Source organism: Panulirus ornatus, chromosome 57 (assembly GCF_036320965.1).
Source record: "Panulirus ornatus isolate Po-2019 chromosome 57, ASM3632096v1, whole genome shotgun sequence".
Taxonomy (NCBI): Eukaryota; Metazoa; Arthropoda; class Malacostraca; order Decapoda; family Palinuridae; genus Panulirus; species Panulirus ornatus.
The window spans coordinates 18,358,097-18,375,824 of record NC_092280.1 but is presented as its reverse complement, the minus strand read 5'-3'; the positions used below and the strand labels follow the sequence as shown (position 1 = coordinate 18,375,824).

The 17,728-nt window shown below is 40.5% G+C and overlaps 2 protein-coding genes across 6 annotated transcripts in view; both read right to left on the bottom strand.

The window, feature by feature from the left end:
* Window positions 1-2,969, bottom strand: part of LOC139766212 (zinc finger protein 385B-like) — a 205,566-nt gene extending 202,597 nt beyond the window's left edge. For 2 of the 5 annotated variants that reach the window (XR_011716821.1, XM_071694517.1), the window contains exons 1-2: window positions 2,893-2,969; window positions 2,681-2,786 (exon numbers count right to left, since the gene is read on the bottom strand). Coding sequence is in view for 1 of the 5 variants with exons in the window: in XM_071694517.1 (XP_071550618.1) it covers window positions 2,681-2,695 (15 nt within the window). In the remaining 4 variants the exon portion in view is untranslated. Of the gene's footprint in view, window positions 1-2,680; window positions 2,787-2,892 lie in introns of those variants that run through there. The other 3 variants (XM_071694519.1, XM_071694518.1, XM_071694520.1) reach the window with 2 other exon arrangements.
* A 10,414-nt stretch (window positions 2,970-13,383) lies between these two features.
* On the bottom strand, window positions 13,384-15,956 carry LOC139766210 (beta-1,3-galactosyltransferase 5-like). The gene has a single exon (XM_071694515.1). It carries the CDS (start codon window positions 15,490-15,492, stop codon window positions 14,278-14,280), a length of 1,215 nt encoding a protein of 404 aa, XP_071550616.1. The 5' UTR covers window positions 15,493-15,956; the 3' UTR covers window positions 13,384-14,277.
* Between the last annotated feature and the right edge of the window lie 1,772 nt (window positions 15,957-17,728).

Genomic DNA, 17,728 nt, shown 5'->3' with positions numbered 1-17,728 from the left:
GGGGGGAATATCAAATGTGGTAAGTCAGTAAAATGTGGAGTTAAGCAATGTAAAACTATGTAATTCACTAATAAAATCAACTAAACCCCAGAAAACTTAAACCTTAACTCCCTCAGCAGTCAAAATTCATCTTATTGTTCAATATTCTGGTTGTAATCAGACTTCCACCTGCAAGAGAGTACTGCACATAAGTGCCTGATGTCAACAAACAAATGACACAGTAACAGACCATGCAATTCTTAGCAATCAACATATCTTATGTTGGCAAATTTCCACCATCTTTTTTGGCTAGAAAGTGAAGCTTGTCATGCTTTCAAAATTGGAAGTGTTATACAATTTGATGTAAGTGGTACCAATGGACTGGAATCCTTACATCCTATAAGACTTGATGCGCAAGGTGCTATTCAAGGTGCAGCACCTCTTATGATAATGAATATTAAGTATATAACAAATATTTGAGGATAAGTGAGACTTTCAAAGGTTCTGTTAACTACTAGAAGACTTGACATGTCAAAAGATATTTTGTGATATATCAAGCACATATGAATATGTACATGTGTATATATGTATATGTCTTTGTATATGTATGTATATGTTGATATGTATATGTATGCATAAGTGCATGTTTGGGCGTTTATGTATATATTTATATATATGTGTATATGTACGTGTAGGAAGAGAGGAAAGTGATTGGTTCTCAGTGAATGTAGGTTTGCGGCAGGGGTGTGTGATGTCTCCATGGTTGTTTAATTTGTTTATGGATGGGGTTGTTAGGGAGGTGAATGCAAGAGTTTTGGAAAGAGGGGCAAGTATGCAGTCTGTTGTGGATAAGAGAGCTTGGGAAGTGAGTCAGTTGTTGTTCGCTGATGATACAGCGCTGGTGGCTGATTCATGTAAGAAACTGCAGAAGCTGGTGACTGAGTTTGGTAAAGTGTGTGAAAGAAGAAAGTTAAGAGTAAATGTGAATAAGAGCAAGGTTATTAGGTACAGTAGGGTTGGGGGTCAAGTCAATTGGGAGGTAAGTTTGAATGGAGAAAAACTGGAGGAAGTAAAGTGTTTTAGATATCTGGGAGTGGATCTGGCAGCAGATGGAACCATGGAAGCGGAAGTGAATCATAGGGTGGGGGAGGGGGCGAAAATTCTGGGAGCCTTGAAGAATGGTTGGAACTCGAGAACATAATCTCCGAAAGCAAAAATGGGTATGTTTGAAGGAATAGTGGTTCCAACAATGTTGTATGGTTGCGAGGCATGGGCTATGGATAGAGTTGTGCGCAGAAGGGTGGATGTGCTGGAAATGAGATGTTTGAGGACAATATGTGGTGTGAGGTGGTTTGATCGAGTAAGTAACGTAACGGTAAGAGAGATGTGTGGAAATAAAAAGAGTGTGGTTGAGAGAGCAGAAGAGGGTGTTTTGAAATGGTTTGGTCACACGGAGAGAATGAGTGAGGAAAGATTGACCAAGAGGATATATGTGTCAGAAGTGGAGGGAACGAGGAGAAGTGGGAGACCAAATTGGAGGTGGAAAGATGGAGTGAAAAAGATTTTGTGTGATCGGGGCCTGAACATGCAGGAGGGTGAAAGGAGGGCAAGGAATAGAGTGAATTGGATCGATGTGGTATACCATGGTTGACGTGCTGTCAGTGGATTGAATCAGGGCATGTGAAGCATCTGGGGTGAACCATGGAAAGCTGTGTAGGTATGTATATTTGCATGTGTGGACATATGTACATACATGTGTATGGGGGTGGGTTGGGCCATTTCTTTCGTCTGTTTCCTTGCGCTACCTCGCAAACGCGGGAGACAGCGACAAAGCAAAAAAAAAAAGTAATAATAATAATAATAATAAACTCTATCTCATGAACCAAGAACCCCTCCCTCATAACCCTACCACTATTGAGTAATTTAATGTTGATTGAGCTACATGACTCAGTACTCATAATCCTACCCTCATGAGCACTTCCAATTAAGTAAGAAGAGAAAACCTAATAAGTATGTCTGCTTTTGTAAGCATTACTAAGAGGTTTAATAGGTTCTATTCATTTTATCCTAATTTATATTCTGCTTTCACAATTAGTTAGTCCCACATTTTTCCCAATACGTATAACCCTTAACTGTCAGCTTCTGAAATATAATTCAACAAATATAATATTCAAATTCATACTCTGCACCTATTGCTGTATTCTCTACCCATGACATGACATTAAAAAGCAAAATCTTATATTACCCCAAAACTAAAAGCAAAACAGCTAAATCATAAGATTTTACCTCTGGATGAATAGTTTGAGTAATTTGGGCTATTCTAATCATAAGATAAAGAATCATAAATGACTTTGTTCAATAATAAAAGCAAAAATATTCTTCCAGCTTCCAACGCAAAATTACTCTTCCATTGGGTAGGTTCCTCGACAGAACCTCCCACAGAGTATGTCAATTACTAATACATGATGGGCGGCATACTCCCTCCCACTTGACATTGTTGTGTTAATTATATCATGATGATGAAGATAACTCAAAAAAGGAGACCATAACGCAACTTGATGTAAAATCTCCAGAAAATGAGACGCATCTCAAGAGTCGACACCGACATCAATTTGATATACTTTCCAATAGACCAAATCAATGTCACGTCGGAATTCAGAAGTTACTAGCACATGCCATTCCTAAGAACAAAAATGATTACCTTCAAAGTATCCATGGATGACGGTGGCTGGTATTAAACGTGTCACTGTAGCTCCCTGACCCGCCTCTTGGCTTCCTCTCTGTACGTGCCTCCTCACGTGACAAACCTGTACGCATGGAAATAAGCGTTTGTAAATCAAGCCATGACTAGCATCCTAAATAACTACACACTTGGTGCGTGATTTCACGTCAGAAAGAAAATTCACATCTTACGTTGAGAAGTCTGAAGGGAGATCTGCTCAGCTGTTCACCGTGTGACACCCACACACACACAGACCTACAGATGCCATACACCGCCACAATCACTCACTCATGAATTTTTTTTTTCTAATTAATAGAAAGATACCTTTCAAAGTTCTTATAGTCTTTGATTGTTTTTTCTTCTCCATGAGTAGGCGTGAACCTTTAAATTCCGATCTTTAATGCAGGGATTTTTCATTTCGTGATTCTTGAATTGGTAACTCACACAATCTCCCCTTCCCACTTTGCCAGATAATTTTGTTCATTTCCTTCACTCGAGCGAAATCTTTGACGGCAAAATTCTCATACAATTAAGGAAATATCATAAAATGTCAACCTTTTCTTCCCTTTGCTCACCCGTAGGATCACCACAGCAAGCATCCTCAACGAAATATGTTCCCTCATCATACCCAACATAGACCTAGCTACACTGACAGCCTCTGAGAATGACCCCATATCTACCTACATGAGTCAACCCTGAGCCATATCTACCTACATGAGTCAACCCTGAGCCATATCTACCTACATGAGTCAACCCTGAGCCATATCTACCTACATGAGTCAACCCTGAGCCATACTACGATTATAATCAAGAGGACTTTCAAAATCAACTGATGAACAACACTGAAATTTCCACTCGTTTCCTACTAGTTCCCTTGGCCATGAGTGCCTGTAATCACTTAAAACAAAAGAAACTACATATTCGACTATTTGAAGTCTTTTTTCACTTCATATAGAAAGACTGGGTTACTCACTGTAGAATTTCTACCTGGTTCTGTTAACTGATGAACGAGTCGTCTTTCATTTCCATATCAACAGATATACATACTTAAATGCAGTTTCCATTTCTAAGTAATGAAATGAAAATTTCAATATAACGTGAAGGTGACATGTACAACGAAGCCCAGACATAGAAACGTGTCTAAGACAGGTCGGGGTGAGGGAAGGTGGAGGCCCAACCCTTTTACTCCCGCCATGCGTGGGGATCATTCAATTCCTTCGTTCATTAAATATAAAATCCTTTTCCCACATTAAGTATAATCTATTTCTTTATCAACTTCCTTAAGATTAGATATGGTAAATTAAAAGCAACTTACATGATAAAATTTCTTTCCCAATTGTGGACCAACTTATATGATTAAATACCTCTCCTATCTGTGGACAGGCTCGTTGCAATAAGAAAATAAACTATTCACTGTAATACATTAGACCCCTCGCGGTACGATTTTCGCTGATTTCAGCCAAACTTCAAAACTATTCGTACGTAACAGTATTGCCGCTCTCTCTCAATATATATATATATATATATATATATATATATATATATATATATATATATATATATATATATATATATATATATATATATATATATATATATATATATATATATATTTATTATCATCATAATTATACATAATAATTGTTTCCCACGACAGGGAGGTAGCGCCAGGAAACAGACGAAGAATGGCCCATCCATTCATACACACACACACACACACACACACACACATATATATATATATATATATATATATATATATATATATATATATATATATATATATATATATATACACACACATAAACGCCCACATACAAATACATATACATATAAAGACATACATATGCATACATACATACACATGTATATACATACATACACATGTATATATTTGTACTTGCTTGCCTTATCTATTCTCGGCGCTACCCCGCCCCACAAGAAAACAACATCGCTCTCCCCTGATTCAGCGAGGTAGCGCCAGGAAAACAGACAAAAAAAAAGGCCACATTCGTTCACACTCAGCCTCTAGCTGTCATGCGTAATGCACCGGGAGCTGTGTTTCTGCCTTCTCAACAACACTCTTTCTATTTCCACACATTTCTCTTACCCTTTCATTACTTACGCGATCAAACCACTTCACACCACATATTTTCCTCATACATCTCATTTACAATACATCTGCCCTCCTCCGTACAATCCTATCTCTAGCCCACGCCTCACAACCATATATTATTGTTGGAACCACTATTCCTTCAAACATACCCAGAAATCTAGCCCTCTACCTCACCCTGTGACTCACCTCCGCTTCCATGGTTCTATTCGCTACCAAATCCACTCCCAGGTATCTAAAACACTTCACTTCCACCAATTTTTCACCATTCAAACTTACATCCCAATTAACTTGTCCCTCAACCCTAGTGACCAAATAACTTTGTTCTTATTCACAATCACTCTCATCTCTCTCCTTTCACACACTTTCCCAAGCTCAGTCACCAACTTCTGCAGTTTCTCACGCGAATCAGCCACCATAGATGTATCATCGGCAAACACAATTGACTTACTTCCTAAGCCCTGTCATCCACATCAGACTGCATACTCGCCCCTCTCTCTCCAAAACTTTTGCATTTACCTCCCTAACCACCCCATCCATAAACAAATCAAACAACCATCAGGACAACACACCCCTGCCGCAGACCGACCTACACTGAGAACTAATATCTCTCTTCTCTTCCTACTCCCATACACGCCTTACATCCTTGGTAAACATTTTCTCTGCTTCTAGCAGATTACCTTTCATACCACATATTCTTACGACTTTCCACAAAGCATCTCTATCAACCCTATCATATGCCTTCTCCAGATCCATAAAGGCTACATACAAAACCACTTGTTTTTCTGAATATTTCACACATATTTTCCAAAGCAAACACTTGAACCACACATCCTCTACCACTTCTGAAACCACACTGCTCTTCCCTAGTCTGATGCTCTGTACATGCCTTCACCCTCTCAATCAATGCCCTCCCATACAATTTCCCAGGAATACTCAACAAACTTATTCCACTGCAGTTTGAACACTCACCTTTATCCCCTTTGCCTTTGTATAATGGCATTATGCATGCATTCCGCGGAAGTGCTCATCCTCCTCGAAGGCTGGGATTGGGGTGCTTGATTATGTGTGGATGTAACAAAGACGAGAAGAAAAGAGGAACAGGTAGTAAGTTTGAGGGAAGAAACCCGGATGTTCTGGCTCTGAATGAAACGAAGCTCAAGGGGAAAGGGGAAGAATGGTTTGGGGAAAGTCTTGGCAGTAAAGTCAGGGGTTGGTGAGAGGACAAGAGCTAAGGAAGAAGTAGCACTACTCGTGAAACAGGAGTTGTGGGAGCATGTGATAGAGTGTAAGAAAGTAAATTCTAGATTGATGCGGGTAAAACTGAAAATGGATTGAGGGAGATGGGGGATTATTGGTGCATATGCACCTGGTCATGAGAAGAGAGATCGTGAGAGGCAAGTGTTTTGGAAGCTGCTGAGTGAATGAGTTAGCAGCTTTGATGCACAAAACCGGGTTATAGTGATGGGTGATTTAAATGCGAAGGTGAGTAATGTGGCAGTTGAGGGTATAATTGGTGTGCATGAGGTGTTCAGTGTTGTAAATGGAAATGGTGAAGAGCTTGTGGATTTGTGTGCTGAAAAAAGACTGGTGATTGGGAATACCTGGTTTAAGATATGCATAAGTATAAGTATGTGAGTAAGAGAGATGGTCAAAAGGGTATTATTGGAATACGTGTTAACTGATAGGAGAGTAAATGAGAGATTTCTGAATGTTAATGTGCTGAGAGGGGCAGCTGGAGGGATGTCTGATCACTATCTTGTGGAGGCGAAGGTGAAGATTTGTAGAGGTTCTCAAAAAGAAGAAAAATGTTGAGGAGAAGAGAGTGGTGAGAGTAAGTGAGTTTGGAAAGGAGACTTGTGTGAGGAAGTACCAGGAGAGATAGAGTGTAAAATGGCAAAAGGTAAGAGCAAATGACATGAGGGGAGTGGGTGAGGAATGGGATGCATTTGGGGAAGCAGAGATGGCTTGCGCAAAAGATGCAAGTGACATGAGAAAGGTGGGAGGTGGTCAGATTAGAAAGGGCAATGAGTGGTGGGATGAAGAAGTAAGGCTGCCAGTGAAAGAGAAAAGGGAGGCGTTTGGACGATGCTTGCAGGGAAGTAGTTTAAATGACTGGGAGAGGTATAAAAGAAAGCGGTAGGAGGTCAAGAGAAAGGTGCAAGGGTTGAAGAGGGCAAATGAGAGTTGGAGTGAAAGATTATCATTAAATTTTAGGGAGAATAAAAAGAGGTTTTCGAAGGAGGTAAATAAGACAAGAGAAAACATGGGAACATTGGTGAAGGGGACAAGTGGGGAGGTTATAACAAGTTGTGATGAAGTGAGGAGGATATGGAGTGAGTAGTTTGAAGGTTTGTTGAATGTGTTTGATGATAGAGTGGCTAATATAGGGTGTTTTGGTCGGCGAAGTGAGAGGATCAGGAAGAACGGTTTGGTAAACAGAGAAGAGGTAGCGAAAGCTTTGCGGAAGATGAAAGCTAGCAAGGCGGCGGGTTTGGATGGTATTGCAGTGGAATTTATCAAAAAAAAAAAAAAAAGTGGGGTGACCGTGTCGTTCATTCGTTGGTAAGGATATTCAAAGTATGCACGGACCATGGTGCAGTGTCAGAGGATTGGTGGAATGCATGCATAGTGCCATTGTACAAAGGCAAAGGGGATAAAGGTGAGTGATCAAAATGCAGAGGCATAAGTTTGCTGAGTATTCCTGGGAAAGTGATTAAGAGGGTGAAGGCATGTACAAAACATCAGATTGGGGAAGAGCAGTGCGGTTAGTATGCAGTGTATTGTGGATGAGAGGGCCTGGGAAGTGAGCCAGCTGTTGTTCGCTGATGATACAGCTCTAGTGGATGATTAGTGCGAGAAATGCAGAGGTTAGTGATCGACTTTGAAAAAGTGTGTGAAAGGAGAAAGTTGAGAGTAAATGTGAATAAGAGCAAGGTTATTAGGTTCAGTAGGGTTGAGAGACAAGTTAATTGGTATGTACGTTTGATTGGAGAAAAATTGGAGGAAGTGAAGTGTTTTTGATATCTGGGAGTGGATTTAGCAGTGGATGGAACAATGGAAGCGGAAGTGAGTCACAGGGTGGGGGAGGGAGCGATGAGGAATGTGTGGATGGAGAGAATTTTATCATGAAGAGCAAAAATGAGTACGTTTGAAGGAATAGTAGTTCCAATAATGTTATATGGTTCCGAGGCGTGGGCTATAGATAGGATTGTACGGAGGGTGGATGTGCTGGAAATGAGATGTTTGAGGGCAATATATGGTGTGAGGTGGTTTGATCGAGTAAGTAATGATAGGGTAAGAGAGATGTGTGATAATGAAAAAAGTGTGGTTGAGAGAGCAGAAGAGGGTGTGTTGGAATGGTTTGGTCACATGGAGAGAATGAGTGAGGAAAAATTGACAAAGAGGATATATGTGTCAGAGGTACAGGGAACGAAGAGACGTGGGATATCTAATTGGAGGTGGAAGGATGGGGCCAGAACATACAGGAGGGTGAAAGACGTGCAAGGAATAGAGTGAATTGGAACGATGCGGTGTACCGGGATGGACGTGCTGTCAATGGACAGTTTTGTGGGGCCTGGATGTGGAAAGGGAGCTGCGGTTTCGGCGCATTACACATGACAGATAGAGACTGAGTGTGAACGAATGTGGCCTTTGTTGTCTTTCCCTAGCGCTACCTCGCGCGCATGTGTGGCGGGGTGGAGACGAGAATAGATAAAGGCAGCAAGTATGAATATGTACATGTGTATATATGTATATGTCTGTATATGTATATGTATGTATACGTTGAAATGTATAGGTATGAGCGTTTATGTATGTATATGTGTATGTGGGTGGGTTGGGCCATTCTTTCGTTTGTTTCCTTGCGCTACTTCGCTAACGCGGGAAACGGCGATTAATTGTAATAATAGTATATATATATATAAATATATATATATATATATATATATATATATATATATATATATATATATATATATATATATCTTTTCTTTCAAACTATTCGCCATTTCCCGCATTAGCGAGGTAGCGTTAAGAACAGAGGACTGGGCCTTTGAGGGAATACCCTCACCTGGCCCAATTCTCTGTTCCTTCTTTTGAAAAAAAAAAAAAAAAAAACGAGAGGGGAGGATTTCCAGCCCCCCGCTCCCTCCCCTTTTAGTCGCCTTCTACGACACGCAGGGAATACGTGGGAAGTATTCTTAATCCCCTATCCCCAGGGATAATATATATATATATATATATATATATATATATATATATATATATATATATATATATATATATATATATATATATATATATATATATATATATATCCATGACGTATCTTGATGAGATACCTAATGTGTTCAGACACAAACATGAAGCATTGTCATGTTCGCTGACGTTGGAGCACAGCGTACTTGATCTTTGTACAAACTATAAAAAAAAAACTTTAAACCGCATGAATCCTCAACTAAGATTGTGATCCTGTATGATACAACGATACATACTATTAGGGAAAATAGAAATATGGCTTGCTCATGTTCCTGTGGTCTTCTCAGATACAATGACGCAACATGAAGATAACAGATTAAATCGCAGTGCAAGAATCTCGCTATAATCCATAACTGGCAGCCACTACTAGACCCTTTCCCAGAAGGCGATGACGTTAGACATGTAAACAAGGCAGCCATTACATACAACTAATAATACTAATTTGTGTATTACGTGCTTACCATCCGGTGCTAATTCTATTAGGCATGAATGTTGATAACCTTTAGGCATAACTGTTGATAACCCGTAAGTCCACCAGTTACACACATACGTATGGGAAAGTGGAGTGTGTTGCATCTTCAGTACGTGGAAGCACACAATTCTTGGTCATCTTCTTGACAAAGAAATGAGGATAACATACCTGGGAACGACACGGGTAGAAGTTATTATAATGATAAGGATTATAAGAGGCAAAAAATACGTGGGAACTTACGATAGTAGATGTGTTAAGCAGTTAACGACCAGGAAGGAATATTACCAGCACATCCCGCCTGGGCATTGGCAGGATTAGCGACAGCTGTTTAGTGAGCCAGCACTTTAGTGGTTGTCAAGTTGCACTCCTCTGACCCAGGGAACTGTCTTTTCTTCCTGCCTCTCTAACATGTGGAGTACTGGAATTCTGTCTACAAACATGCAAGCTCTCCTTGTCATATGTAACACAAAACTCATGCAGTTCATTCTACATAACTAGATTTTTCTGCGTTGAGCGCTATGCGTTAGCCCTGCCTTTTTGGCAAAATGGTAGGAGCAGTAGACAGAAGTAATATGTAGGATCATTTAGGCAGGAGCATTAGGAGAATTAGGTAGAAGTAGTCAGTAGGGAACTAATATTAGGTAGGAGCCTCTGCAAAGACTAAGCTAGGCTTGGTCTCTAACAGTGGCCTGTTAAGGGTGAGGCGCTAAAGGATAAGAAGCAACACTGGGGTTCACCAGTTACGGAACCTCTGTTGCTGTGGCCACTACCTCGAGGGGGTTCAAACTAGAACAGGTGTCAGATAGATAGATAGATAGAGAAATAAAGAGAACATCGTACAGCGGGATGGGAGACGTACGAACCAACCACGAGAGAGGGGGGAAAGAATTAAATGGTCTTCTGAAAACATGAATAACGAAACGTAATTCCATACTCAGAACTGTATAGCATCGTTACAGAAGGTTTCCGTGGTGTGTATCATGAAGCAGGTGGTAGTAAGGGATCTCCCCTAGCAGAGAGAGTACCCACCTACCTACCTACCTCTCAGTAGGTAAGACTGAGAGTTACCTCAAATGTCAGGGATAGCACGATGCACTCAGCGTACAACCTGCTTGATGTATACTTCTCAGCTGCCCAACTGCATTACAGAGTACATAGTCACCGATTCTTGCTTCATCTGGGATTGATTTCAACCATACGTCAAGTTTTCCTTTAAATGTTTCTCAGGTTGTTCCGTGCATGTTCCTTGTTTCTCCTGGCAGGACATTGAATGGTCTTTCTGCCTCCTTGGTTGGTCTTATATATTTTCCTCTGACGGTTTCCTTATGTTCTATGATATTATCCCCGTTGAGAGGATTTCAGGTTTCATATTTTATTTCATACCTTCAATTTGTTGCCTTCCGTAGATTATCATATACATTTCTCTGCCCGAGGTTGTATAAAATGTAGTTCTTTCAGCTGAGAGAGAGAGAGAGAGAGAGAGAGAGAGAGAGAGAGAGAGAGAGAGAGGCAGTGGTTTGATAACAGATGTCTCAAAGAGGGAAGCCAGCCAGTCGGCCTATTTGCAAAGTACGAGAGCGAGGAATGATCATGAAGAACAACAAACTCATAATATCAAAGTATTATGGACAAGGCGATGGGGAAAATCTAAAGCTGTCCTACACAGGAGGAAAATGCCGGATACACGACAGCAAATCAGGCTATTGGAACTGATATGAAACGATTGTTGAAGACGAAATTATACTGAAGGTTGGATACTGGAGGATCAAGACATCACGTCTCTAGCTGAAGAACGGCGAACCAACGTACATAGAAACTTCAGACAAGCTCAGGTGTTTCGGACGGATGGATTGTAGATGAAGTTTAGCCCAAGCTAATGCAAAGTAATGAAGACGAGACAGTGGGGGGGATGACTTCCACAAGGCCCTGAAACACAGGCAGGAAAGAAAATACATGAGCGCGTGGGAGGAGTGTGCGGGGTTCCACATCTGTACTCAGAAAGCGACTCCTCCGAGGGAGCAAATCTGTGTCGCCTGGTTGGTATAAGAAAGGTACAGCAGTACATGACAGTGATCAGTAAACAGTTCAGAATACACCAGAACTGAAAAGTGCACTCATTTGATCATCTCTCTTTGTGAGATAGAGAAATCTTGTGGTTTATTAAAGAGGTTTAAGAGGCCGTTGTCTAAGCGAGTAGAATAATTCAGTTGCTTTCGTAATCTTAAAAGATCCAAGTTAGCACATAAGTTAACAAGCTCTTTTAGCTTTCTGTCAGATTGACTTTAGGTTTGTCTTATGATCAAACGAGCAACAGGTGACTGTCGCATTTAAGATTTCTCTTTGTCGAGATAGTTTCAAAATGCACTAACAACAAAATATCATTCAAAACATCAAGAAAGAATTATAACAAACCTCAGTACTTGAAAAGATATTAAGTGAATGAATTCATATTCAACAGGTATAAACGTCCTTAATCAATTTTGTAGAAAAACTACTGAACAGTACTTCAAAAACTGGGATTGATTGACGAACGCAATGAACACTCGACACTCACTTGATTCCCAAAGTAGTCTGATGGCAAGGTAGGGCAGGGATGCTTTAGCGAAGATTGGTCTGAACCTGCTTCTCTTTTCATCTTTGTGAGACTGACGAAACCAGACAGTCCAAAGGTGGAGGATGTATCAGTTAGTGGTCACCAGGTGTGTTTCTCTCCAACCAACGGGTGCAACATTGCCAGCGAGGCGGTTAAACCACCGGATATGTCTTCTCGTCGAATGGCCAGTGTTGAGATGGCCATTAGGGTCTAACCAGAACCAACGTTGCTGGGGCAATGATCGTTGACGTCTACTTCCATCACACTATAGAGAAACATTAAGGTGTAAAAGAGAAAAAGCCAGCTGAAGTGTAACATTGGTGGTACCGGATACAAGAATGCAGTTACAGTGGGAGGTTCATGGGTGTAGTTACCTACCTTGTAAAACCTAGAAATAAATGTAGGCGTCATTGCAACCTTCAAGTTTCCATTTACTTCTGTAATCATCCACAATAAATAAGTCTGAAAGATGTAGTGAGAGATTAAGAACCAGAATTAATAGCATGATGATAAGCAGGAGACTATTAGGAAAAGATGAGGAAGTACTGTGAGAAACGTCATGTAATGCTATGAATGGAAACACACAAGTTTAAGAAAAATTACATAACATCAAAGAAACTTTAAGAAATGGGATCATCATGCGTAGGAAATGCCACAAACACACAAGCTTGCAAGGTATGCAATGTCCTCCTCGGTTCTTCATACTTTGTAAACTGTATATTGAAAAATACCACTGATGTAAACTTTATCAATAAACTTACAAATATGAAATATATGTAATGAGAGATCTTGGCATTATTTTGCATCTTAAAGATATACTTTAGTTCCTTTGGTCAACCATATCATTGGATATTAACTATCCATCTTTTGCAAAGACATCATAGAAATTTCCATCGTTGCACATGACTGTATCATAGATTATCTTTAGGCAAAATAAAATTACAAGCAAGTGAAACAGAAATCAAGTCTCATGAGAACCTTTAAAGCACATTGAACTCAAGTCAATATATATCAATAACCTAAAAACCACGAAACTTACCAGATTGTAAAGAAGTATTATTTTCGTTGTGAAATGGCAGTAGTAGCTGTTATGATGACGATTAATGCAGTAATAATAATAATAATCAAACCTAATAATTCTAATACTAGTATTACACCTTAGTAAGTACTAACGGCGTTTTCTATCAATAGCAACAGGAGTCTTTATTGTTAGTCATGATCTGTAAGGATAAGGAAAAAATCAATATGTGAATACATTTATTATGTTTGAATAACAAATTAGCCAGACGTAGATTGCTGTATGAAATACAAATATCATAAGTTTGGCAACAACCACAGGGAATAAGCAGCTTAAATGCCATACAATATAACAGCAATAAACATTTTCGACATTTTTCTCACGTTACTTTTGTCCTTCACAAATCTTATACATGCTTCTTCCGAGTTGGCACTGTCTACCTTGCTAGAAATGTTTTCAATATTCACAACTGGAAAGTCTGAAAACCCACTTAGAGGCGGTTAACCTAATTAAGCATGAGTAATGCACGAGAATTTACCTAAATAATTCCAAATGAAAACTACTTGGCAAATATACTTAAGTATCACTAGTTCAATGGCATACATTAATAGCACCACACAGGTCTGCTCTACAGCCTGTTCAACATATGATAATGATCATAATACATAGTAAGAACATAGTAATACAGATATCACCGACCTATGGCCTAATTCAAGCATTTAATGTCAAGCTCTAACTATCATTTGGAAAAAATTACCCTAATTGCATATATGGCCCTTGTAATGGCACATTTTCTTTGTAAGCAGTAAATAATATACTCTACGTGAGCAGTAAAGAAGATACAATTACTGATAAAATCAAAGATAAATGTCGAAGCCATTGATATAATCAGTACGTTTACTATGCTTACATTCCCTTAAGATTTCTATAAAAAAAAAGAAATTCACATTACAAAATAAATATATAATATACAAAGAAATCTTACAAGTAAATACATTTTTTCCATAAACACCTCTTGAGAAAACCAATCATATATCCCACGAGATAAACGACCCTGGCTGGATCCGTTCATGTTAAACCCTGTGGTCCATCTGAAGTGTCTCGGGCAACATCATCATCGTCAGTGGAGCCCAGAGACGCGGATAATTTCCCCATGACCCTTGCCCAGTGGTGCTAGAGGGGCAACCTTCTGCCGGACGCAGGTCTTAGCCACACTCCGTTCGGGAGGTCGTCTCTGGCAGCGGTTCATGTAACATGACTTTGCATGACTTAACAATTTGGCCTGCACGTCTAGGTCTCCCTCTGAAGGGCCAGCGAAAAAATCACAGTAATAATCAGGGCTGTTCGGCAGCTCGACGCAGCAGTGTAAGTGATCAACATGAAGGGTGTAAAAGCGATTCAAACCCTCTCGTTTTACGCCGCACTTCTCGGCAAGAGTTCCCGTGACATGGACGTCGTCGATCCAGAAGTATGGCCACTTGAATGACTCGGCCACAATTGCTCTGGCAGCATCGGTCGTCATGGCATATGCCCAACCGGACATGAATGGGGCGTAGAAATCGTCCGGAAATTCGTCTTTGCTGACGTACCACTTGCTTTCCTTACGGCGCACTGGTCTGCCCTCGACTTGCAAGAGACCAAGGATGAGATTCTTTCTGTCGGGGTATCTTGATTTCAGATAATCACGGTACTGGTACAGGTCAACGACAATGTCATCGTCCATTTTAAGGATGAATTTCGTCTGTGGGCAGTAATGGGTGACCCACTGCAGTCCCATGACGTGCTTGTATGTCAGGTTGTGATAATGTTCCTTAAAATTCCCCTGGATTATATCACGATACTTCACGTTTTCATCGTTTATTTTCCACTGGGGTGTTTTGTGGTATAATGTCTGGTCATCCCACTCAGCCCTTCCAAGAAGGAAGACCCTCCGCATGCCCAGGTCCAACAGATCCTCGGAGGGAATGTTACGTCTCATGGTGTCTCGCTCCAGACGGTTCGCTGGGTGGGTATGGATAATCACCGTTATAAATACACTTGCTGCGCCACAAACATCATTATTTATTATGTATGAAAAATCTGCGAGGTCCAGTAGTCGACTGCGGGATGGATACAGCGGATTGACACTTACGGGAGGCGGTGTCATGATATGCTGTGTGGTGAGGAGATTCTGCCATACCCCCACCATGAGCCCCACTGTTAAGATCATGCATAAGAACAGTAAACCCCAAGGGTGACACCAGGCCTTTGGTCTGCCCATGGTTCTTATCCATTGGTATATATCCGTGAGAGATACACTGCATAGTACACTTTTCATGTATCTTGAAAATTTCATTATTATTCATTCATTCACGCCATCTTTTTTATACATGTACTTAGTCATTTCGATGTACACAGCCACGATTAAACGTTCACAGATGCAAAATGTCATGATTAACATAACTGTTTCATTCAGCGTTCTTTCAGATCACAAGAACCCTGTTCATTAAGCTTCCGTAACCAGGGAAGACACACGCTTGGTACCACCTCACCTCTTTACTCCACCAGGTTTTGCATACTAAATCTTGGTGACCTTGATGGTGTACCGAGGTGAAAGTTATGGCATAACTTCGGTGTACTTTTCTTGAATCTTCGCCACACCGCTTGTCTCTCATCTTCAGATGTTAAACGTCCGAGAGTCTATTTCACATAGATTCACGAGGTATATTCCAAGTACAAGAGGAAGGTGTATCAAGGTAGTAGGTAACAATCCAGAAGTTGAGGTTCCACTGTTATGTCCCAGCCAGGTAGGGGTTCAGGTTGTGGTGTCGTCGCTATGGCAACGTAACAGACTCCGCCCAGAGACTTTACAGAAAATGGAAATATTTGGCAATATTCAGGTGTGGATAACTGATAACAATTGTTCATACGATATATATATATATATATATATATATATATATATATATATATATATATATATATATATATATATATATAGTCTTTTTAACAGTATTCGTATTGTTGCATGTTATATTAAGCTCCAGTCATTCGTTGACATTATATTTTCTGTATATGAAATTTACTACTTTCGTAATACAGAATAATTCAGTGCATCTTTATATATGGAAAACTTGATTTCACAGATTGACCACACGGGTGGTTTTCCGCACAGATTGCTCACAAAGTCCAGTTTCGTTTTCTTAAAAATTATGGTAAAACCAAGATACAATGATCTTTTTTTCACATTCTCTTGCTCAGCTAAAGTATCTCGGGTTCTTTGAATAGTTATCTTTACTGTTAGTGACACGTATCATATAAAACTTATATTCCATCTCATCAGGTAGCAGTCTGTTGACAGCAGCCGCCCAGGATGGTGCTGCAGTGCTGGTAGGAGCGTTAAAGTGGTGCCCGGAACCATCTTACATTCTCCATATCAGCACTACTTATCCTACCTTCTTGTTCATCAAAACAGGACTACCGGGCTAGTCCTGCTGTCTTCTTACAAACAATACACAACTCAAACCTCACTTATTTTTTTCACATAAGTTCTTTTGTCATCTCATGGCTGCACGATCTTTCTTTTTTTTTATGTAATCACGACAAACCTATTGCCCCCTAGTCCCCGTCAAGATGAGGCCCTAAGAATCTCCGGGTTCCTGCCTGACTGTACGGCCAACGAGAGGGAGGGCTGTGGCCGCAGTGACACTGGCCCCTTCCACGACCTTTCCCTCTCTGGTAAACCTACCGCTTTTGACTAGTCGCTATACCAACGTTGTTGGTCTCTCAAGTAATCTTTCTTCTGTTGAAGACCTGTCTAGTACCTCTGCTAATATCTGAGTTTCTCTATGAGATCCCAATTGTCTAATGATGTTCTCACTAACCACCTTCTCCAACCATAATCTCCACTCACCATTCCGGTTCAGGGGTGGTGCCTGTGCTTATTCCACCATCAACACACCTCTTGCACGCCTGGAGGACCTTGAGTCCCCAAACTTTGATGCTATGTGGCTCCAGTCTGTCTCACAACTACCATATTTTTCCTTTGCTTCTCCTCGCGTCTAAACTCCTGCCATGAGACTCTGGCATCCTCTCACACGGAAGCGGAGATCCTGTACTGAGGAAATTTCAACGTTCACCACAGGGAATGGTTGAATTCCTCCCATACGGATGGTGGAGGGACTGAAGCCCTCACGTTCTCTATTCTCAATGATCTAGAGCAAATTATCTCCCCCCCTACCCATATTCCTGACCGCTGTGACCACACTTCTTATATTATGGATCTGATTTACACCTCTAATCCTTCGCGCTGTAGCAATACAATCTCGCTCCCAATTGGTTCAACTGACCACACTCATGAATGTATCTATCATAACGGCACTTTCCCCTCCAGCGGCCCCTTCAAAACGTAAATATCGGCATTTCAACAAAGCTGAATGGAATAACTTAAGATTCTTTTCTGACTTTCCTCGAGTAAATTACTGTCTTTGGTGATACTTTTGTCCCTGCCAAACCCATAACGGAGCTTATTGTCACGGGAATGGAAGTAGTTATCTCCTCCTCTTCCTCCGAGATGACCTCTTCTTCCAGTC